General features: G+C 34.3%; 1 protein-coding gene across 3 annotated transcripts in view; it reads right to left on the minus strand.

Annotated features, from left to right (window-relative positions):
• The window catches only part of LOC132939122 (insulin gene enhancer protein isl-1-like), a 53,714-nt gene that overhangs the window by 867 nt on the left and 28,019 nt on the right, over positions 1-24,828 (minus strand). For 2 of the 3 annotated variants that reach the window (XM_061006144.1, XM_061006146.1), the window contains exons 3-7: positions 21,911-22,124; positions 12,998-13,386; positions 4,694-5,010; positions 2,210-2,416; positions 127-316 (exon numbers count right to left, since the gene is read on the minus strand). In XM_061006144.1, coding sequence (XP_060862127.1) covers positions 161-316; positions 2,210-2,416; positions 4,694-5,010; positions 12,998-13,386; positions 21,911-22,124 — 1,283 coding nt within the window. In that variant the 3' untranslated portion in view covers positions 127-160. The remainder of the gene's footprint in view (positions 1-126; positions 317-2,209; positions 2,417-4,693; positions 5,011-12,997; positions 13,387-21,910; positions 22,125-24,828) is intronic. The other variant, XM_061006145.1, reaches the window with a different exon arrangement.

Raw genomic sequence — 24,828 nt, forward strand, 5'->3', positions numbered from 1 at the left:
TTTCCAGGAAAAATCGTAAGTCGAAATATTTTACTGTAGATATTATGCACTACAAATGTGTGTGCGGTATAAGGATTAAAAATATAACAAATTATTTTAATATTATACGATATATATTGCACTCACCCGTGACAGTGGCGAAGACGTGTCGGCGATGGCATTAGGGACTCGACGTGTCATTGTGAAGGCTGTCGTCGCTCTCTAGGTACGTGACGAACGAGTCGGTTGAATCCGGATGCATCATGTCCACGGGACCCGGGTCTATGTCCAACCTGGTCATGGGTGGCGGAGGACCGTGAATGTCGTAACCGTGCATCTGCAAACACAACCGCGGTAATGGTCAAGTAAATATAATGCAGGTAGAGGCATAATGGTGTAACCAAGTCGTATTAATGATATTTCAATCGTAAAAAATGTTTATAGGCGTGAAACTAAAATATAAAAAAACGTGTTTACACGACGTATATTACAATATTGGTTTTATATTCGTCATGATATCGTAATAGACGGATATCCGCACGCGCTATTATGAAAAATCGAACGTGTGTTATAATATATCTATAGGTAGGTATTATAGGTGCATACCTAATATTATCATCCCATGTGTAATTAATTATATTAGAATATTTTAATACAGTTGCGTATATTGATGAGCGTGCACATGTTGTTTAAAGGACCAAATTGAATTTAAATAATAATCATCGATAAGAAATGCACGAATTATTACGTTCGGTCGAATAAAATATGTACGTCGCACTACTCCTGTACATATACGTAGGTACATATATATACATATATACATACACACATGACACCTGTAAATATTTAGGTGCGTATTATACACATAACTATTTATTATGCGTGTACGATAGAAAAAAATATAATATTATACGACGGGACAAGGTTGTCTGTACGCGCGCGCACACACACACGACAACAACACACGAGTCGTATATATATATAGGTACGGATGGCGGCGGTGACCGGGCCGGACCACTCGCTATATTTTATTTTATTATTACTTATATTATATAGGTACAACTGCACCGGTGCTGCGGACACATCACGCCCGGTAATTACACATTCAGGGGCAGTGTAATCCCGTGGCTAAGTCGACAGCGCAGTCGTGTGTGTACCTACACACACGCTGCTGCTATATATGTTACTTTCCAATAATATCACCGGGATTATCCTTGTCAAGGCATCACGCATACAGCCGTAGTAGTATTACTACCAATACAACGTGCACGCGTGTGTGGGTACCTACGCTACAGCAATTATGGTAAAATTATAAAAATTTAATAAACACACGATTCCTTGACAGCGGCGGGTCTCGGCCGAAAAAAAACCTTCGACTGACGCGCGGTCGTAAAATAATAATGACAATAATTATTTTAAAACACGGTTGCTATAATATGCAGTGTGCGTGGCGGCTACACTGCAGCTATATACGATCAAATAGTTTAGGTATTGTGGTGACTGGTGGCCGCGGGTCGATTGTTGGTTAATGGAGATGATGAATACATATTTATAAACATTGATAACCGTAGTGGCGTATAAATACATTTCGAGTTTTGTGAGAATGAGTGGAAAAAATCTGACTTTTGTCCAAAAAGTAGGCATTTTAAAGTTTTTATCCCCGGAAATAAGGTCATAAATATGTGAAAAAGCTAATATTAAGCGAGGCACGATCTCCCCTAATTCAAAGGCTTATACATGTCCAACGCCTATATGTTTATACAATATATTATACTATCACGATTGAAAGCTAACGTCGAAAATACGTTTTTAAAGGATATGTTTCACAAAAACGAAAAGATATTGAAAATGAGTTATCGAGTAAAAACATTTATTGTGAAATTCATAGAGAATAATATTTAGTGACAACCTCAACCGAGTATCAACAGAGTATCTCTAGCGTATCCCACACTCCCATCCTTCTTATACACGCCACTGGGCCCGGGCTATAATATTATATTATAGCATATTATTACGCGTTAGTCTACCTAAACTCCTGCAATACCCCAGAATAAGACAATACCTAGGCATTGTTTATTACCCCCGCGTTTTGAAAAAAAATTTGTCACAAAAATATAATATAAAATGTTTTAAATATAATATTATATACTGCTCTTTTATGTATGGCGTTAAATTTAGTTATCAACTGGATTTAAACCGACAATGATTATATAATATAATACGTATATACCTGATTGACGAGCTGCTGGAAATGAGGTTGACTTGTGTCCACCCGGTCGAGGTCCGAATGTAACGCAAACTCGGACAGCGCCTTCCATGGTGGCTGGAAACTCTGCACATCGATCTGGTTCATGCCCAGCGGACTGTCGTGCCGCACCGGGCTCGACGCTACCATTGGTATACCCTGCATGCTACCGTAGCCCATTTTTCTACCATCCTGAAACAACATGCATCAATCCCGAAGTGTTAGTAACGATCGACAATAATATAATTTGTGACACGCAGATGTATGAATAATAATTAATAATATAGGTATAGTATAAGATGAATGGTTGATACCTGTCTTCACACACGTTTAAATTTAACCTATTGTTTTCGTGCCTATATATAAAAATGTGTCTATCGTCTCTAAAAGTTCCCTGCACAATCGTCTCAAGCGAATCAAACATTAATTTATCGCCTACAAAAAAAATATTTTGTAACCAACAAAACTCGATTCGGTTAAAAAATATTGAGAAAAAACCATTGGTATATTATTGTGCAGTGTGTGTGTTTTGGCTTTCTTGCATGTATATATTGACGTTTATTTAGGAGTCCGGAGGCGGTGTCGTCGACGTTTTTTGAACCACAGGCCGCAAGAGATGGGGAGGGGGAAAGAAAAAAGTTATAATAACACGACAGCCGAGCGGCAATGATTGAAGAGAAAAAACCACCGCCCAAGTCGTTGGCAGTCCGTCAACAAACCGACTATCCAAATTTGACGGTTCGAAAAATAATACTCGGTTCGATCTGACTGAGCGCGCACGCGCTTGTGTGTAGGTATTTTAAGAAATATCCGTCAATGTCGATTTGAAGTGTGCACGGATTTAATATTAATGCGCGTGCGGTGTGTAAAAATACCCATTTGGATTTTGAACGAAGGCTTTGCAAAAACGAATAGGTTTAATTTTTATACAGCTGCATATCATTATATTGGTATACGAGAAAACGCATAATATTGTATACTAAATATATTTAGCATATTATTATATAGACAGTGAGTACCGGGGACTATAGATTTATCGATTAAATTATAAAGAAGGATCTCGATAATTGTGATAATGCATACACTTTGAAGTTTGAATACAATAGTACCTGCAATGTACGCGCTAGGGTCCAGAACACCAATATAGTATGTGACTCTATTATACACCACTTTATTATACACGATTGGAAAATGCATTGGGCGTCATCGTTGAAAACGAGCGTGTCACTGCGTCTAATATAAAAGTGCTTTTTTGTCGCTCTATATTGTTTGTAATACGAAATCGTTTCAAGCCATTGGTGGTCGTTCTGTAGGCTAACGTAGTCACAGTCGCTTACAATGGGTTGTAGATAAAATATTATAATGTATATGACCGTGTAAATATATATTGGTTATTGAATATATTATAATATAGGTTTACGTGTTTGTGTCTAATGGTCTTGCGTTCCATAATAACCGTATTTAATTAACCCTGTCGCGTTCTCTTCTGCGGTGTAGGTATACCCGCACATAACCACTTCTAGCCAGACTGTATTATTATAATAATGTACAGCGACTGCAGTGTCGGGATCCGGAGAAGTGACGATCGGGGAGGTATATTATCGTTCGCGTCGTATGGAGATAACGGAAAAAAAGAAATAATATTATGTAAAAAAACAACAACACACGACTCCGGACCAAAGGCGGCGTCGTCGTCACCGTCTATGGGAAATACCGTCACGTCGAGCGTGGAAACACACATTTATCTATCGACTTCGGCGATATCTTCCGCGGCGGCTGATGCGGCTGCGGTGGCGGCGCCAAACGGGCGACACGACGGCGACATTGTAATCGGAAGGCAGCCGTCACGGAACGCACATAACCGGTTTTAAGCCCGCTAAATGGAAACTCGAGAATATTATATTATGTGTGTGTATACGTATTATAATATATTATTATTCTCTTTTTATTATACACACACACACACGTTTATTTGTGTTCACAATAGTCTTAAAATTTTAATAAACCCTTAAATACGGTCACCGATTTTGTCCATTCGAAGTTTAATCCGCTCAAAAATAGAAAGCTTATAACACTCGTGTATAAAATATATTATTGTCAAACGACCATTCGGGTCTTTTTACGCGCTCGGCTCTGATCGCCGCATAATATAATATAATACATCTACATACATCGACTACGAAATGTACGTCGTCGAGGGGCGATTCATTATTATGCGCGCGAAAATACGATTAATTCTACCTAGATTATGTTTAATATTACTTTAAATAAACACACACTGTACGATTTTCCTTATTAGTTATTATATTATATACGTTTTAATTTCACATTTTTATTAGTCCTCGAATAATAATAATGTAATATAATATTTGTGATAAAAAATAATCATCTTCAAACATTATTATAGTTATTATTAAACGCAGAGAACAGCACCAATCACGAAATACGTAAAATTGTATGTATACGTACTTTGTCTTGTTGTATTTGCTGTTTGAGTGCGATGGCGCGTTTCTTGTCCTTGCACCGTTTATTTTGGAACCACACACGTATGACCCGCGGGCTAAGTCCGGTCATCTCGACCAGTTGTTCCTTCATGAGGGCGTCCGGTCGCGGGTTGGCCGAGTAGCACGTCCGCAACGTGTGCAGCTGCTTCTCGTTGAGCACCGTCCGGACGCGGGTCGGTTTGCCATCCGAAGAGCCTTTGCCCGCCGACCCCAGCCGGCTGTTGCCCGGACCATCCGATCCGGTCCGGCCCGAACACTTGTTCGAACCCGATTCTGACGAGTCTGAAACCAATAAACGGCCGTTATAATCGAGTTTACAGCAAACGGTGGTGTAGTAGCGTACGTCTATAATATTATTTCATACACGATCGATTAAAATAAGGCGCGTTCCCGATCCGTCGCTGTAATGTTATATTGCAGTGTTTAGATTAGGCTATATTATAGTAAACGCGCGGTACCTAAGATATTCTCTCTATGTTACCATTGACACGGGTTGTTCGATGCAACTAAACGTGCCGCTGGTCAAAATCAAACACTATATTTTATAGTATATATACCTACACCTAATAATTATTAAAATAAATAATAATATTATATAGTATGATATAGCGTATATGGTGTAGACTGTAGATGGCAATGCTGTTAATGGATGGTTTTTTTGCAGCCGGCCTTACGTATATATCATTATTCATTATGTATACACGACGACGGGCGCCGAGATTTCGGTTAGCGGGATTTTCGGGAGTGAATAAAAATCCTGCAGGGTGCTGCCGAAGAGTAAACACAGCTCGGGGTAGACCACACAAGTGGTCCAGTTCCCATGGCCCCTTGCTTTCAGTGCATTTATTATATATATACATATGTGTGTCCTGCCTGCTCCTTATATATGATAACCCTATCCGTTCCCCGCCGCCGCTGCCGTCGTCGTTATCGTTGTAGAGCCTATTCAGGACTCCGGTGTTGGAAAAAAAATCGCCCACGACAGCTGCGAAAATAATATTCGTTTTGGATTTCCACCGCTTCGCCGTCGTACATACACCACTCTACAGCAGTCGTACGTGTACACTCACTATGTATATAATATATATAGGTGTATATCGTTTACAGTATACGTCATATTATGTCGCAACACGCGTACGACTGCGTGAACCGTCGACGAAGAGGGAATAACGGTGCGTGTGTATATAATATTATGCGGCGTTAGCATATACGCAAATAAAAAAAAACTATTTGTTCGACGAAATTTGAATATAAGGGTTTTGATTTGAATATTTATCACACTGCGAAATTCAATTGTAATCTGAAACGGTCATTGCACCGAACATACTTGATGTGTTATTGTTTCTCATAACTAGGACAATTGAGTTATAACGTCATATACGTGTTAAAATTGACGTAACATGCACAAAAAACTTATAATATGTACGAAAAACTATAGATGATTTTACAAAAACGAAAAAATTCAGTGTACATATTTGATTTGTTGGTACTTACAATAATAGGCACTACAAAACATATTTTAAAGTAACAAAAAAATATGTTATTACTGCTTATTAGTGACATATTTAATAATTACAGTTTATATTTTAGATGAATTATAATATTTATAAACCTTTCATTTAAATAACTTGAAAATGTGGAAAAATATGCATTGAAAAATATTGTAGGTGTACCTGCTTAAATTCGTTGGATCATGATAATGATACTGATATAATATTATATATTACATAAATAATAATATACCTTTTGGTTCTATCTTCAATATATTCTGATTCTCCCATGTATTTTTCAGCAAAAACTTATAGTAGGTACAGAAGAGTTCTTAAAAGCTTCCCTTCCTATTGTTTGTTCACGCACATCCTTAAAATGTCGAAGATAAAAAAATCCAAAGGATTAGCCTACGGGGAGAAAAAGTGTATAGGTATACACGCACGCGAATATGTGTATATGAATATATTTATAAAGGTTTACCTGAAACATGTAGGTATGTACGCATATACAACACGCACTTGTCGCAAAGGCGTAGGTATTATTCTTTAAGAGACTGCGTTCTGCGGGAACTTTTGTTTTTTAAACCTTCAAATGTATGGGTACGCGGCTTAATGTTTCCTATATCATTATTTTTTCGTTTTTTTGGCACGTCAAGTAAAATAAATATCTTACACACAATCCCCTCGCCCGGTGTTTTATCTTAATATTTTATGGCTTATTTATATACTTATTTGAAGACGCAACGACACGACGGCAACGCTGCAGCGTCTAGACGATCTCCGGGGACTTAAAATTTTTTTCCCGCGTTTTAGAACTTTCTCTATAAAAAAAAAAAAAAAACATGTACATATTATATACCTGCGGACGATTTTCCCGCGTTTTCTTATGAGCTACGCGTAGTTTACCTGTACGGCCATATATATCCTATACTTCTATACGTCACATACGACTTTTCAATATTTGATGTTTGCTCGCAAACATAATATTTGTTCGGAGCGGTAAGATAAAAAAACAGTGCGGGCCCACCGCTACCTGAAGCACTGGCAGGTGTGTTTGTGGCGTAACTCAAATAATAATATGTACCTATATAATGATATATAAGTACCTATATACTACTGACGAAAAACCGATTGTCTCGATGATGCACGAGTGAGCGTGCACTAACGCGACCTCGATATTAACGTAAACCGCTTATAATGTGCCTAGCTATATACTACTGTAATATACATGTGAGTGTGCGCTTTCGAAATGTATTGGATATTATTTAAATCTATGTACACACGGGCGTCTTCGTGCGCATATTCAGGATTCGGTTTCATGGTCGTGGAACTCAAATCAGACGAATCAATAAATAATAAATATTTATAATAATACTATACATTATCATACGACGAATTAGTAATTGTAATAATATTATACTGCGACGACTGACGACAGAGTGATATGTATATATTATATACAGTTGCCCACTCTCGCACTTAAACCTGCAGCGATATGTGCTCCGAAAAAATGTAGAATAGAATTTCGCTGTGTACGCGCAGTCGCTGTTTGCGTGCAGGAGTCGATGACCGCTACCGCGATATTATTATTATAATATTATATAATAATATTACTACCTACATAATGTAGTAAAGTCAATGTAATACAATATAACGATGACGATGAAGATATACGATACGGCCAGCGCCGTCGGTAGCACGTGTTGCAGGCAGGGATGATTGAAACGTCAACCGACCGCGCCCTGTATATAGTATACACCGCATATGTATAAATATTACATGTATTGTCGTCGGCGCAAACTGAAAATTATCGCGTTTTAACCACATTATAAGCCACGCGCGTGCTACGGTGCGTCGGAGACGTTAATTTTTTGTATCGCGTCCCCAGAGACGGCGTCGGTGGAGGTTCGTTCCCCACTACCCTCCACCACCGCCGTTATGCGCGGGAGTGAAAAAAATTCTTCCCCGGGGACTCGCCCGAGTAATATATTATTATTATTATTATTATTATACGTGTATCTATATAATACGGTTGTGGTGCGTTTTTCAATTTCTTCCGTGGGTCCGAGTGCGGTTTTCGAGCCGCGTGTGAGGACGTGGCGGCGGGGGTCGGACATAACGGAGGAAGAAAAAAAAAAAAGGCAAATTGAGGGTTGTATCGAGTGTGCGCGGTGTGCCGGGTCCGGAACCGTTTGTGTTCGAAAACCGACGTTCCGGGACCGTTGGCATCGGCGGACACGTGACGGTTTTATTATTGTTATTATTGCCTTGCGTGCGTTCACCCCCTACCGCCACTGCCGCCACCGCACACTACTAGATACGTGCATTATATAATAATGATATGGTATGAAAACGACGAACGTGTTCGGGTCTTAAATATTACGACCGAGTATAAGTAGGCAAAATCGAGAAAACAAACTGCAAAAAAAAATAAAATCAACATCCGAATCATCCCACTCGCTCATAATACATATATACTTATAGATACAGATAAAGTTTTGGAATGAAATCAAGAGCGTCGTCGTATACTTTTATACCTGCCTCGAAAAAACAACAATTAAACGGTGAGGGGGAAGTGGGCGAAAAAAGTTTCAGAATGTAGTTGTGCAAAATCAATAGTGGCACGGGCCGTGTTCAGCCCCCCCCCCCCCTCTTTCGCATTTAGTTTCTCTCGTAAACAACCCTGTAATTAACATTATTCTAATGGCTTCGCCGCCGTTAATGGGCCGGACTTTAATGAGCACACCAGCAAAAGGGGCCTAATATTCTTTCTCGTTAATTCTGATGCTCGCCTCTCGGCTTTGAATACATCTACCTATACTATGAACAGTGGTATATTATTATTATTATGTATTATGTATAACGTATATTATATTTACAACGTTTCGTGTACTTAAAGTCACCCACCTCCGAGCTTACAAGAAAAATAATTAACTGCCAAGATTTATTACGATGGCTACAAGAATAGTTTGAACTATAATAAACCACAATCAAAATGCTTAAAATGATGTAGAGTGTGTTTTTATAATATAAAATACATTTGGTGTCTAAAAGAAATCAGAATACCTTCGATTTTATTTTATATACTTATACCTACGGCTTTACTTTTTTTACGGAAGCGTTAATAAATATTTAATGAGGATTACCGAATTCACAATAAATAATAATCTATACAGGTACTGCAATAGGTAGGTACCTACATATTTATAATATGTTAACGTCGTATTTGACGTTTTTTTTTCTATTTAACTGTGCGTTGTCGATTTTTTACAGTGAACGGGTATAGTATATTATGTCATAAGCAGCGATTATCATATCAAATTGCATTAAGTGTCATAAGAGATTAAATAAACATGCAAGCGCACTCGAATCTAACCCAGTTTCGTTGCTTTTGCTTATTAATAAATATGAACATATTATACAGGATGGATTGTCATTCGTCGCGTCATAAAAACAGAGAAAAACGTAAAACACCGCGGACCGCACTGTATATATTATATATTATCATTATGCACCTATATAATATTATCACAATATTGTTGTCGAAGGTTCACGCGTTTACACTTCACGGTCGTTTATATCAGATAAACAGTATTTATACATATATAATAATATATTGGTATGTTCTGGGAAATTGTAATGGTTATAAGAAATCTACGCACTTCATCGGGTATGTTTGGGGATATTGTTGCAGTAACAGTGATAACGTAAATAATAATATCGTAAATATAATATAATGCGAATGTATGTTGTATAGACATCGCTGGTTGCGGAGTATTATAATAATCGGTCTTAAAACGTCCCAAAACGTATAAATGTATTAGTTGATTACGGTGCACAGGTATGATTTATGTAGTATACTGCAGAAGGTGGTATATCAAACGCATTTTTATTATTATTATTATGTAGGGTTTAATTTTTCGATGAAAGAGATTAAACGACAGTATAATGCAATATTTTAAACGAACACAATTGTAATATATTTTTTTTGTGTATTTATACAACAAAATTCGTAAGCGGAAATTACACGAAAACGATTCAAATAATTCAAATATTACTGCCGTGTTATAAATATATTGCAGTGATTATATTACGGTCCCATCAGATATTTCATAAATCGATCGATTATCGACGCGCCACGCAGTGGTAATAATGCTGCAGTAGCATGATGTACACCCGAACATTTATATAATACAATAATATACGGACGCTGCATCTAGCGCGTCGTTCCGAAAGTGATTTTAATAACATTTTTTTTCCGCGTTTGATCGTTTATCTTTGCACCCCGTTGCGCGTCCAAGTCACAACCCGAAAACGCTTATTACCAAGCTCGAAAAATACTATACACGCCGCGTCGACGTTAACTCGATTTACCAAACTGTGTATGTAGTATATATAATAATATAGTGTATATATATATATATATATAATTTCATTACATGCAGCACACATCGGAACCTATACACCATCGAGTCTCGCACTAGTGTGTGTGTGTGTGTGTGTGTGCGTGCTTGTGTGGCGTAGAAAAGCGAAGTTAACGGCCATAAACGCATCGTGGTGAATATTGTCCCGGACACGGAGTTGAATAGGGTTTGTTTGGCGTAAATAGGGTTCGTTTAGCGGGCCTACGCGTGTGTTGGCCGACACAGGACCGGAGAAACATACGGGGATCATGGGGATGGGTGTGAGGGAGGTTGTTGGCGTGGCGGTAGATACAAAAACGACTTCTGTCCGCCACCCCTTAAGAACCATCCGAAAACGCTTTTAACGTGATTAAACTTACCTCCCCCGCGAGCAGCTCGACGTATTTCCCCCCGCTTTCTACAGAGCGCATATATGTATACACTATATAGTGTTTGTTTTTTTCGTCAAGTTCTCGTTGACGCGTAATCGATAGTGCTGTACATGTATACTTGAATGTGCACCCGTACATAAAAAATACATACGAATACTACTAATATTGTAATATTATTACTATGCCACAACGACTGATCTCCCATATAAACCGTCGCAATACCTATACCTAAGGCTATAAATTTCAGTTGCAGTACATTGTGCTAAAGTCAGAACCTATATGTATGGTTATCCCACCATCTAAGTATGAAAGCTTAGACCATATATCTTTGGTAGGATGGGAAAATTTGAAAATACCAATATTAAAACTAAAATTAATAAATATACCCAAAAGTTACAACAAATTACATGATATATCATATTATGCTATCCTACTACAGATATACGGTGTATATAACGTGTTACAATAAAAAGACTAAGTGAAATAAGTAAGTTCTTATGTACGTCTAATAGGTCATCCTATAAAGACTACAGCCTATATGTATGTATACTCAATACTGTTGCCTTAGGTACATATTATATGTATAAATATATAATCATAATGTGATGTACCTATATATAATTAAATTATTATTATTATTATGTAGTGGTATATAGTCAACTTAAAAACTGTCAAGGACGAGCACTATATATTGTCTATAGTCTGACGCGTCTACTCAATTAAAAATTAAAAATTGCTAAAATAGAATTTAGCGAATTATTCCATATTTTTAAGACCTCTGCAAAGGAACGAATGCCTCACAAGTCACAAAATAATACCTTCTCTGTATATAACCGTTACAGTGTATACTACATTAATATACCTCAAGATACATATTATGAACAGTATCCATGCGCGGATTCGTCTCTCTATCTACAAATAAAATACAGTATAATATTTTACTGTGTGCATGGCGTTCACTTATTTCGAATAAACATGCTAAAAAAGTACGGTGCGTATTCGGGTCTGCTGCAGTTTGCGTGGTTCCGACGAGAGTGAAAAGAAAGACATTTCGATCGTTGGACTGTACGCACGTTGTATAAAAATAATATCGTATACATAAAAGTGTAGACCGATACGGAAGGAGCTGCAGGGAACGAGGCGGATATGTGTTTATTGCGCCAACGGCACATGAAACGGTATATTATATACATTCATATAAAAGCGCTGTGATTGGGGTGGACGATGTCCTGCAGTGACGCACGTATACGGTGTTTCCATTAGGCTAATGACTCGTCATAGCATATACATTTATATACATTTATATACATTTATATACATTTATATATATATATGTATACACACTGTCCCCGCGATCAACACTCGCCACCGCTCGTCGGTATTCCACCCTTTACACTTTCGCCAAAGTATATATATTATGTTTGCGCCACGTAGGTTACCGGTATACATCCATATACCTATATATACATTTAGCCGAGCAGCACATATACATGTGTATAGTGTATTACATAGTGTGTTAGATAAATTTATATATATATATATATTATGACACAATATAAAACACAAGGGCGTCGTTTCATAAAGACGTAACTCTGATGCCTCGGCGTTGAGCGCACACGCTTGCGGCGTCATGTAATTGAAAATACATATACGTACGCGTAACGCGGTTTTAATGTGTATATGTGTTATTGAACTATATTGTTTTTAGACGGAACGAGAACGGAACAGCCTTGTGGAAAATCAAGTTTAGGATTTCGATTTGGATACATATATATCCGATACCGCTAGTACCCATATATGTATATTATGTCCTATTACAGTTTACGTCTTTCCGCAAAATACCTATAGATCTCTCCTCTTTCCGACACTCCATTGAAATGTTTCACGATTTCGAACTCCTCGAAAATATAACTTAAATATTGCGGCGATGCGAAGTGGCGAAGTCGCGGTACGGACGCGCGTGCAAATATAGGTAGGTACTTACCGGAATTCGACCCTTCGTTGTGGTGCAACGAGTTGGTGCTGCTAGTGTTGTGGTCGGCCAGCGCAGTGTTGTTGTTGTTATTCTCGTTACTCTGCTGTAGCTGAGCGGCTATTTTACTCTTGGCGCCACCACCGCCGCCGCCGCCGCCGCCGCCACCGCCGCCACCGCCGCCTCCGCCTCCGCCACCGTTCACGCCCGGATGATGGTCGTGGTCCTGTTTGCACAGCAGCGTGTCGTCGCGCAACGCGAACTCGTCGCCGGGTATGAGCTGCCTGCTGCACGCGTTGCACCTGAAGCACTCCATGTGATAAACTTTAGTCTTGGCCCTCATTACGAGTTCGGTTCGGTCGAAGCTCAGGTTGCACTTATCACATTTGGTGCCAAATAATCTGAAACAACAAAACCGTTATTACGGCGATGAGACGAGAGAAATTCAATAAGAATTTAATTTTAACCGTCTGCAAAAGGTACATAAAAATACGGGCATATAATATCCATGTATGGCAGTATACATGCAATAAATTATATGCACGCTCGTCCTGTCGCGTAACATTATTATGTATTTGTTTCGACAAAGTTCGCACTCGCCGAAACTTTTCCCAGTGCAGAATAATAATTACCATGCCAGCCGATCGTGATTGACGAATTTGAAATTAACTCGATTAACGAACAAACCGGCATCTTGAAACATCCGTCGTCAAACCAAGTCAGAAAATCGTCAAAAGAGTTCCGTGACTAGTTATATAATTGAACATGGTAAGACATGATCGATACCGCCAAAAACATCAAATTTTTAGAAACCCGATATAACTGTGTATACTATTAAATCTTATACGTATAACACGAGGCTTATAATATCATATTATAACCGGGTTTATTATAAAACAAATATCGCTGTTCATTGACTGCAGCAGCGTTGTATACTCTATTTCTACAATCTACACTGCCATGTGCAATATTATAATATATGTTTTAGATATTTATTAAAATTATTGCACTGTACCACTACACCCACCCACGAATCTAAAATTTGACATTTCGATTCAATGTTGTACAACACCTGCAGAAATGAAAACATATAGGTATACTGCAAAATTTAACTAAGTGTAGGTATGCGCTGCGACATTGCAATAAACATGAATATTAATCTTCTTGTTTAACATTGTTGTCTGTGACGAGTTCTCTGCAAGATCTCCTGCAGCGAGTTATTATAATTTAGTTGATGTAAACGTTTGACAACTAAATACGACCTAAAGATATAGCGCGCGTATTTCAGACGGACTTATTATAATAATCTTTTGCACGACTTGCCAGTTGCCGTCGTCGCTTCGTGCGAGAGAGATATTTTTTTCGAAAAATAGCTGACAGGTTTGATAAAAAAAAAAATTTTAAAAAGGTTTAACCGCTGTCGCGCTGCGCTCGTTGTATTGACAAGTGCGACGAGCATACGTACGACAAGAAACACGCGGAAGCCGAGACACATCGGATCTCTTTTCGGCCACCCAACGAGATTTATATAATATTTTTAAAATATTACATAAACAACATGTCAATCCACAATTAGCGTTTTCGAATTATACACGTGCATATATAGATCGTCGAGGACAAAAAAAACTACAAACACTAAACGTACATATTTTAATAAGTACCGTTTCGGAAACCGAAAACACGTGTGCCACACTGCCACTGCCGCAGTCGGGTTTAAGTAAAACCAACGCGATCCGGATCATCTAAAGGTGTGTTGTATTGAGTATTATACGTATACCGTGATCGCGACTACTGTATTCACGGTCGACTTGGTAAACAAACACGCGCGTACGAGTGCGAAAAAAATAAATCGTTTTACACGATCCTATATATTATACACTTACTATGTCAGGATTAATGGATTCCTTATTATACTGTACACAAATACACAGTATAATAATGCACTCCGTCACATAATATACATAATCTGATAAAGTGTAACACAGAAGCGCAGTTCGGTTTTGTTCGTATAAAAATATTTAATTACCTATGCACAGTGTACACTGCGTATTATACACGTACACACAAAGACCTAGAAAAAATAAACACCGAGACGGACCGCAGTATACCTAAGTTTCGTTAACGTGCATCTTTTTAGCGCCGCATAGTCGTCATCACTTGTCTTTAATTATATAAAATACCCATGCATACTAATAATATCGGTCAAATATTTAGTAATTAGTAATATAGTAATGTATACCTAGATACAATTATTTGCAGTGACCAGATCAGAAAAAGAAATTCGAAAACCACGTTTGCGTCGCAATATGATGCACCTGCAGTGCTGCAATTATTTATATACGAAACGGGTTATTCAAAGATCTATCAACGGAACGGTGAGACGCCGAATGCCGAGCACCAACATTTATAATTGTGGCAAAAAATGTGTTGCATTCAATAATTTATTTTAGTGTCTAACGCGTCTCATTGAAATTATAAAGGTACTGTAGCAGGTGTAGAATAATTTTCATCCAGGCGGCGCAGAAAATAACAAAATATACTGTACCAGCGTTAGAAAATTGTAACCTCGCGTTCCGTAATATAAACGGTTAGTAGCTCACAACGAATACGTGTTTAAGGACCTTTGTTATATGTATAAACAGTTCATAGAAATCCCTTAAATGTGATTATTTATTATACGTCAATATATTCTATATAAAAATATATAGAAATATAGAATTCATATTATGATATATTCTGTGTCCTGTACAATCAGTTTTGGTACAAAAAACTATAGTATTCGGTGTGTCAATTATGATATAATATAATTGATACCCATGTTTATACAAAGTTAACTATATGTTTACTTTATATTAAGAAATAAATACTATAACCTATGATATAATAATTGTGTATTACTTGTTTACTTACTGTACGCAATTAATGGCGGCTATTGGCTATAATCATTATTCTTGATTATTTCTGACGTAATAAATGATTTAATTTTCAGAAATTTTTATGACAAAGTTATTATGTAATATTGTAATATTGTAATAATGAATTATAATAATATTGATTATTGTTAAATTATAAACAGCACAAGGAACAATTAAAATTTAAAAAATACCTAACCTAACCAATTTATAGTGATACCATACTAATAATAAGCTGAAGCAGGCATATAATATAAGTATTCCCTTAAATCAGAAAAGGTTGTTCTATTAGTATATGTTGTATTTGTATACCTAGTGTATGATGGAAAAAAAATAATTTATACAATCACCCCCCTACCCTAAACACATTTTTCTAACCATGCCAAAAATTCTATTAGACCAATATATTTTTATTTACCCATAAATTTATAAATTAAAATATTTTAGGATCACACTGAATAAACGTCATTATTACAAATAAATTAAAAAATAGATATACTGTTGTGGTATATCAAGTTATATAACCGTGCTTTAATGCTTATAATTTAGAGATGTGTATCGTTTTCATGTATTGTAGGTATCTAATTGCAGCCGACTTTATTGAGATTAGTGGATGTCCTAAAAATTTACTACAAACTGAGGTTCTATGGGGAAAATGACTTTTTAGTCCCGCTCTTAAAACGGCCCCCTGCAGTTAAATATTGATAGAGATTTCATAGCGTTTAATGTGAGTCGGTTAATCATTAAAATCTATATCTTAAAAATTTCTAAATACTAACTTTTAACACTATATAAAATACATTAAGAGGACGTGTTGATAAAAGACTTAAATTATTAGGAATATTTATATATTATATAACTTGAATTTTTGAAGTATGCTGTGTACAATGTACAATGCAGTATGCCTATATTAATATAATAAACTTATATATTATATATAATATGTTTAGTATTTTATGCTGTTTAAGAGGACGTCACACACCCGCAAGTGTGCTAAACAGTTTTGTGCTGGACAATTTTATTTTACTCCCTCTGTATTTATAGTAGAATTACCAAACACCTTATCTGTGTCGTACCGTTTTTATTATTTGGATAACATAAATATATTTAAAGTTATTAGTTTGAGAACATCAGTTTTTTTTTTGTTTTTTTAATTTAATTATTAAAAACTATTGGTTGGTGCTATACTGCTATTCAAAAAAATTAAAACACTACGACACAGATAAAGTTCTTCCCTATGCGTTGTGGAATTTTGGTTATTCTACTATATAAATACAGAGGGAGTACAATTGTCCCGTGCAAAACTTTTTTTGCTATTTTGTTCATTTATAAGACGGAGACAACACGCATGCGAGTGTGACGTTCTCTTGAACAGCATAAAATACTAAACATACTATGATATAATATAATATTATTATATTATAGGTATGTGCATTGTACATTGTACCTACACATCATACTGAAAGTTATATAATATATAAATATTCCTAATTATTGAAGTTTTATATCAATAGTAATCTAGATTTACAATGAAATAAATGGTAACTATACTATAGAAGTACAAAGTTATATTTTTAACTTAAATCAAATAATTACATAACTACATAATTTATAACTAATCACTGTTTTCAAATGATAAACGTAAAGACAATATTGGGATATAAATGATATAATATAATAATATTTTTTATATTATGATATTGTATGTAAATACTGGATAGTCAGATATAGGTTTAACAGGCTGTCAAGTATTAGCCACGTCCTGTACTCTGTACCTACTATGTACTTATTATAACAATGAATTTACGGTATCTTGCAAAATGCTTTATAAATAATTTCGATAAGTACTTTATTTTGTTTTTATGTGAGAAATCAGTCAGCAAACTGCGTACAAACGGTCGTTAACAATTAAAATTAAATCGTTACATATAGAGTAGACAAATTAGTTTTTTTATTATGATGAAAAAAAAGATTATATATTACCCGAGTGAAAAAAATCGACATAATATAAAATTAAAAAAATTCACTGATCATTATAGTGGTATTTCAATTTGATTATTACAAGCCAATTATACAATTCATAGATCACAATTTAGTAATGTAGAGAAATAGAAATACCTAAGTATAATTTTATTAGTATGCAAAGTTTGAAAATAAAATAAAAACTACAGTTGTAGGTACCTTTTTTTTTTTTTTTGTGGTATCGAGAGCCAGAGGGGGAACCGCGTTAGCATTACTTCCCCTCTGGCCCCATACTTCCCCTCTGGCCCCATACTTCCCCTCTGGCCCCAAAAGTTGTAGGTACCTATATAAATGTATCATTTCCACTATTTCAACAAATTTTTATATAATATTAATAAGAACATACCTCCTATAAAATTATGTACCTAAATTATATTATTATATTATACTCCTCGTTAGTAGTGATTACTGTTTCAAACATAAAATACGACTGCTTGCTGATGACTGGTGATGGGATAAACACAATATTTTAGATTTGAATATGTGGGTACCTACATTATATTATTACGCGTAAAATTATAATAGTGCAACTTTACACTGTAAAGCGTAATGATCGATATTAAGCAGATTATTTAAAATGATTTATCGATATATAAATATGAGCAGGACTATAGCGGAATATGTCTGTATGAGGTTTTTCGATTGTCGTATATTATATTATTATTATTATTATTATTATTATTATTACCATTATGTCGAGTGTCGACGTTACCCTATATACGGCTCTATACACATCATACGTATAAAAAAAACATGCACCGCATATATACACATAACTTTGGCGGCATTCGTATGACCCTAGCTGCAGGAAATAATAGAATGTGTGTGCCTATATTGACACAATGTCATCTGTCATGGAAGGCCCCAGAGCCGATTTATTTACTCAAAGGGAGAATTGGGTATGAGTACCGTGTAAACATCGGCAGACATTCGAAAACAAGAGGCGTGCAGATGCATTTGACGTCCGTCACAAAATGCACATAAAGTAATCATTAAAAAAAATATGACACATATATATATAAATATATTATTATATATGTCATATTATATCAAAAATATCAAATGACTATGTTCACAGAAATTAGCAAAAAAATATGCGGGCTTGTTTTATATATAACGGACTATACGTATTCGGTTTGTCGTAAGATAAAACATGCACCGCTGTCCAGCTATATATATACACCTACATATTATTATATATCATATTTGTAAGATGTTTAGCCGTATAGGTAAAAATAGTGCTTCACGCCTGTACGTAAGTGTTATAGGTATATGTTTTTTATGTTTTTTTTATACTGTAACGTTTCAATATCTAATATACATTAACAAAACCAGACTTTATGTTATCGATTGAAATTTAACAATTTCTGAAAACTTTGATTGTAATACGTTCACGAATGTTAGCTATATAATTTACGCTAATATCGGTGTATTTTGGTTTTAGCGTACCTCAGCTCACGGACAGATCGCCATCGGTGTACCTATATCGATTTGTGAACTAATCTGACTGTGGTGGTGAGATGGGCAATACGCCTGTAATATATGGAAGTATTATTGGTATATTTTCAAACGTGGTTCGAATTACTCTCTAAATTTTCCTACCTCTAAGAACAATCACTGATACTTTCGTAAAAACTGGCCTAGTAGTTTTTGAGTCTATATGCTACACATAAAACAATGCTTTTTGTTGTGCCTTTGCACAAATAATTAATTTAATATAATTTAAATTAATTTAAAAAAAATTCCTATAGCAACGCATGGCAGGTCAGCTATATGTTTTATTTCTATAACTAACGACAACCCTTTATAATTAGGTATATACCTAAATGAAAAAAAATTCTATTGTTGCTAGCCAAAACGTAATACCTGTGTGAGCCACCCCTTAGCAACCTATATAGGCTAGTTCAAATAAAATATAATATAGGGGTTGAAAAACGAAGCAAAGAACACTCCCAGCGAGTCCTAAGGAAATTTGTGCATATTTTTTAATTACATTTAAAATCTCGTACATGGTCTATGTATCTGTGTATAAGATATAAGGTGATTCATTGTGTTATCTATAGTACTTAATAAATTCAATACAATATTATTACGAAATTCTAATATATTAATATTATAGGGACCTACCTAAGTAATTATTTTAATTTTAAAATTATCATACAGTTCCCATATAGTTTAAGCCTCTAATCATGGACAATAGTCATTAGTACTTATGCCTATATACATTTTCAAAAATCTGCCATCTAACTACTCGTTAAAATGTATCTGTTTAACAATTAAAAGTAAAAAGTGAGTGCACGGGTCATTTATTAATTGTTACAAAAATCAAAGTAGGTTTTTGAAATTAGGATATATAGAAGGAGGTTCTTTAAATTTTTAAAAATCAGAATTTAATTAAATGCATATTTATAGAAAAACACGAGAGTAGAGACTAAGAGGATGAGTAACATTGGTAAATCATCCTGTATATATTATATTTACAGTATTAATTTACCTATTACAACAAATAACATTATAATATAGTTGTTATAGTAGGCTAAAAAATTAAATATGTATCGACGTTGACCTATACAGCTATACACATTATATTATAGTCTGCAGTCATCGTGACGACTGATTGTTATTGACAACTGACAAGTTATTGGGTTATATAAATTATAAACCAACCAAAAAATATTAAATACAATACGGACGTTGTCATAGAACATGGTTTACTAGTTTGTATATAACGAGTGACGCACACATAATTTATTATTATTATAATACTTTTGTTTATTTTTCGAACCAAAATATAAAAATTCTTTCGTTTTCATACTGTCTGCACCGCATACTAACGACGAGTTTACGCGCTATAAACATTCTGCCAAAAGAGGCACGTGATATACGAAAAATATTAAAATTTATGTTTCCGAAAGCAAATATAATATAAACTCGTGATACAAAATAACTCCCAGCATTAGATGTAAAAATAATAGTCATAATAAAATAATAATAATATAAAAAAATACAACAGTTGAAAATTTAACTGCGTGCGTAATGCGTTTTATACTCCGTAAAAATAGTATCCGAAACGCGTTTAATATAATATATATATAATCAACGGATAAAGGCGATATAATATATTACCATGACGCAAATATATATATTATAATATAGTATGCTAGTTACAAACGTCATACGAACAAGCAGTATATACTAAAATGTATTAGGTACCTATAAATATAATAAAGCATATTTCATCCGGGAATGGATCCAAGGAAAAGCTGAGGATCCCAGTACACCTCACCCTCCCAGACAAGATTTATTTTTAAACGATTTTTCAGCATTAGATATACATCAAACGTAATATACCTACGTGATAATCGTTAATTTATATATATATATATATATAGTTATGTGTTTTAACTTTTATTAATATATTATTATTCATATATACCTACTCGTCAATTATTTTAAGTATACCTATATATAAGTCAACCAACTTATGAGTTACTAAATTAATGGGAATCGCATACAATTTTAATGTAATCGCTTATGTCCACCAGATATGTAAAGATTCCGCGTATTATAATATATTGCACGCCAGTCACCATTCATGTATATACCTTTAATCTACTCGTATATATATTAAATGTATGATGTGTTGGTCATTTAATCGATATTTATAACCACCGCAGTAATAATATAATATAATTTATAGGTATGTAATAACACAATATATAAGATAATATATTTTGGACACAGCCGTTAACTCTTTTATAGGCTTTTAGCAAACTTGTGATTCAACCTAACATTGAATTGATTGTGTATATATTATATACAGCTCATATTCTCGTATAATACATTCGCTTTATTTGAAAAACTTACTAATTACTATTATTTATCATTTGTAAATTAAAATATGATGTGTGCATGGTAAATGGTAATAGTATACGTATAATATATTATATAAGCATATAACTATAATATTATATATTGAGATTATTATTACCTGACATAATCTAATTTACAATAGGTTTTCCCGTCCCTCACGAAACAGGTACAATGTTCATCCAAAAATTGATGGCACTCGGCACACTTGAGGCAAGCCGCGTGCCACTCCAAGTCCGGAGCGACCTTCAGTATGTATTGGTCGTTGATCGCACCGCCGCAGCCCACGCACAGACTCAGCCGCCGCCGTTCTGAAAAATTTAACAACAAGACACCTGATTTTAAATAAAATCTATACGCGGCTTATGTCAATTTGCGCAATCAAATATATATATATAAATACGGTATAGGTATAATGAGACTCGCGAGCGTGTATAATATATTATGTATATCCGCCACATTGCAGTGCAATTCCAAATAAATCGGCTCCTGTCGTCGGCCATAAAATGCATATTATTATATATAGACGCGTATTATACATGTATATAGGAAGTATTATATAGGTATGCAGCCTGCGATATTTCGTGTATTTTTTTACTGTTTTCAACATAATATAGGTATTCACGATTGCCAAAAAACGTTAACATATAATAAGACCGGGTAGACTTTATGTAGGTACATATTATATATAATTTGTACCAATATAATCTATATATACATTATAATCTGTACTATTATAATCTGTACTAATATAATCTATACCTATAATTTATTTGGTAGACATATATATATACAGTATAATTGCACGTGCTATACCTATATTATTAGGTACATAATATATAGTTACTTACAATTTATTTTAAGTTTATAATAATATGCTGTGTTATATCAATACGTCTATGTACAAATGTTGGAAATGTATATTTAGCTGGTGATTCTTTTAACAAAAATTTACACGTATCTTAAATTTTCCAAAAATAAAATGTTGACAAAAAATTAATGATTTTGAATTTTTGAGTTAACTAAAGTGAGCACGCTGTTAAAAGAATCACATTGCATCAATTAAATATAAATGTATATATATAGGAACATATAATATTTCTATCAATGACCTAAACGATCGTGAGACATGATGGGCATGTATTCGTAATTCTTAGATAAACTAGTAACAACTATAGTTTTATAATATAATATATTATATTATACATAGTATTAAGTACAATAATACGAATGCAGAACGAGGTATTCGCTGCTGTTACGTCGATGAATCCAGATCCGTTTATTATGTTTATATATATTATATCGTATTATATGATAGCTCGTTCCAGCTGTCTACAGCATAATATATTGTACTTAATATATTATGTACATTTTCGCATGGTGCAGGAAATTCAAAGATTAATAGCTGGTAATTAATATTAAAGCTTAACATTGTATAGAATTATTTAATTATACATAGATATTATATAGGTATTATCTGATATTTAAATATTTTTAAATAAATATTATTTACATTTTACTTTTATAGTTATAGGTATACCTATATAAGATACTAAGATAGGTTAAATGATACGTATTGGCGTGTGTGTCTATATTAGTTTATCAGTAATATATCACGTACATACTATATAATATACAAATGCGTTGACCGTGTTGTCTTTTACGCGCAAACACGACGCGTAGAGTAATGGGGGGAAACTAGGATTCTGAGTTCTGACTCAATGTTTTATTGTTTTAAAAAAAAAAAGTTAATACAGACTTACACCTACATATTTTATAGGAACCTATGTGAAAACGAAAACGTATTGTTATCACAATATTGGTCTATATTCCAATAAACAGCCTACATATAATATGTATATAGATGATCATATCCGTGAACACATACATTCCTATAATGATTAAGTACATTTTTATGTATATTATAATACCTACCTATAGAACATACATTACAATATTATTGAACACTAGCAGTTATATAATATAGGTAGGTACTCATATTCCTATATATAGTACCTATATAGAAATAAATGATAGATCTATATAATATACCTATAATTTAACATTTACATTTGATAACCGCTGCATTTCTATAATAAAATATGTAGGTATTATGTATTCTGTGCAGAGGTATTTCAATAGGTTGTTTAACCTGTAGTGACGTAGAAAGGATGACTCGGGGGCCAAGTTAGTTAGAGGCCATTAGTTGAGGTATTTGCTTTTTCTGGCATAAGCCTACAGTGAACTAAAAATATTAAGAATATATAGCGATATTCAAACTACATTTTTTATACGCCTTATTGTTCAAAAAGAAACAAAATTCAATTTATTCATTGTTATAAAAAAATCCGGGTACTCACATTTAATACATGTTGAAGTAAAAAATAAACCAATCGATTAAAATTATATATTATACTGAAATTGGGTATAGGTATAATATTATATTGACATCCAATGATTGTTAATTAATTCATACAATGGTTATTATATTTTTAAATTTAATTCTACGATAGTATAATAAATGATCGACATCTTATTCGTCTTTGTATGCAAATGGTATGAACCAATTTAAAAAGATTTAGTCGTTTAGATATAGGACAATTAAATAAGGAAAAATCACACACGCGTCAATCCTCCAAAAAATAATCATTTCAAACCAGTTATATATTTCGTATGTTCAAAATATACTGTTGTATTTTTATTTAAAAATAATAAATAAATGATCCAAAAAAGTGGTGAACTATTTTGCAGTTTACATTGACACTATTGAAGATTATATTATATAGTATACAGCGGCACCTACCTATTACACTACACTTTGTGTGTACATACAGATTTGAATGCACGGAAATCGTGTATAATTTATTTTACATTCAATCGAACTTTTTGTAAAATCGCTTTTTTAACCTGATAAAGTCGATATGCCGAGCCCATATATTATTATTATAATGCGTGCCTATAACGCCTATACGCAGTGCACCTATATCGGTGGTTATGACTTAATAATATCATGTATATACATTTATTTAACACTATATA

The sequence above is a fragment of the Metopolophium dirhodum genome, chromosome 2 (genome assembly GCF_019925205.1).
Source record: "Metopolophium dirhodum isolate CAU chromosome 2, ASM1992520v1, whole genome shotgun sequence".
Taxonomy (NCBI): domain Eukaryota; kingdom Metazoa; phylum Arthropoda; class Insecta; order Hemiptera; family Aphididae; genus Metopolophium; species Metopolophium dirhodum.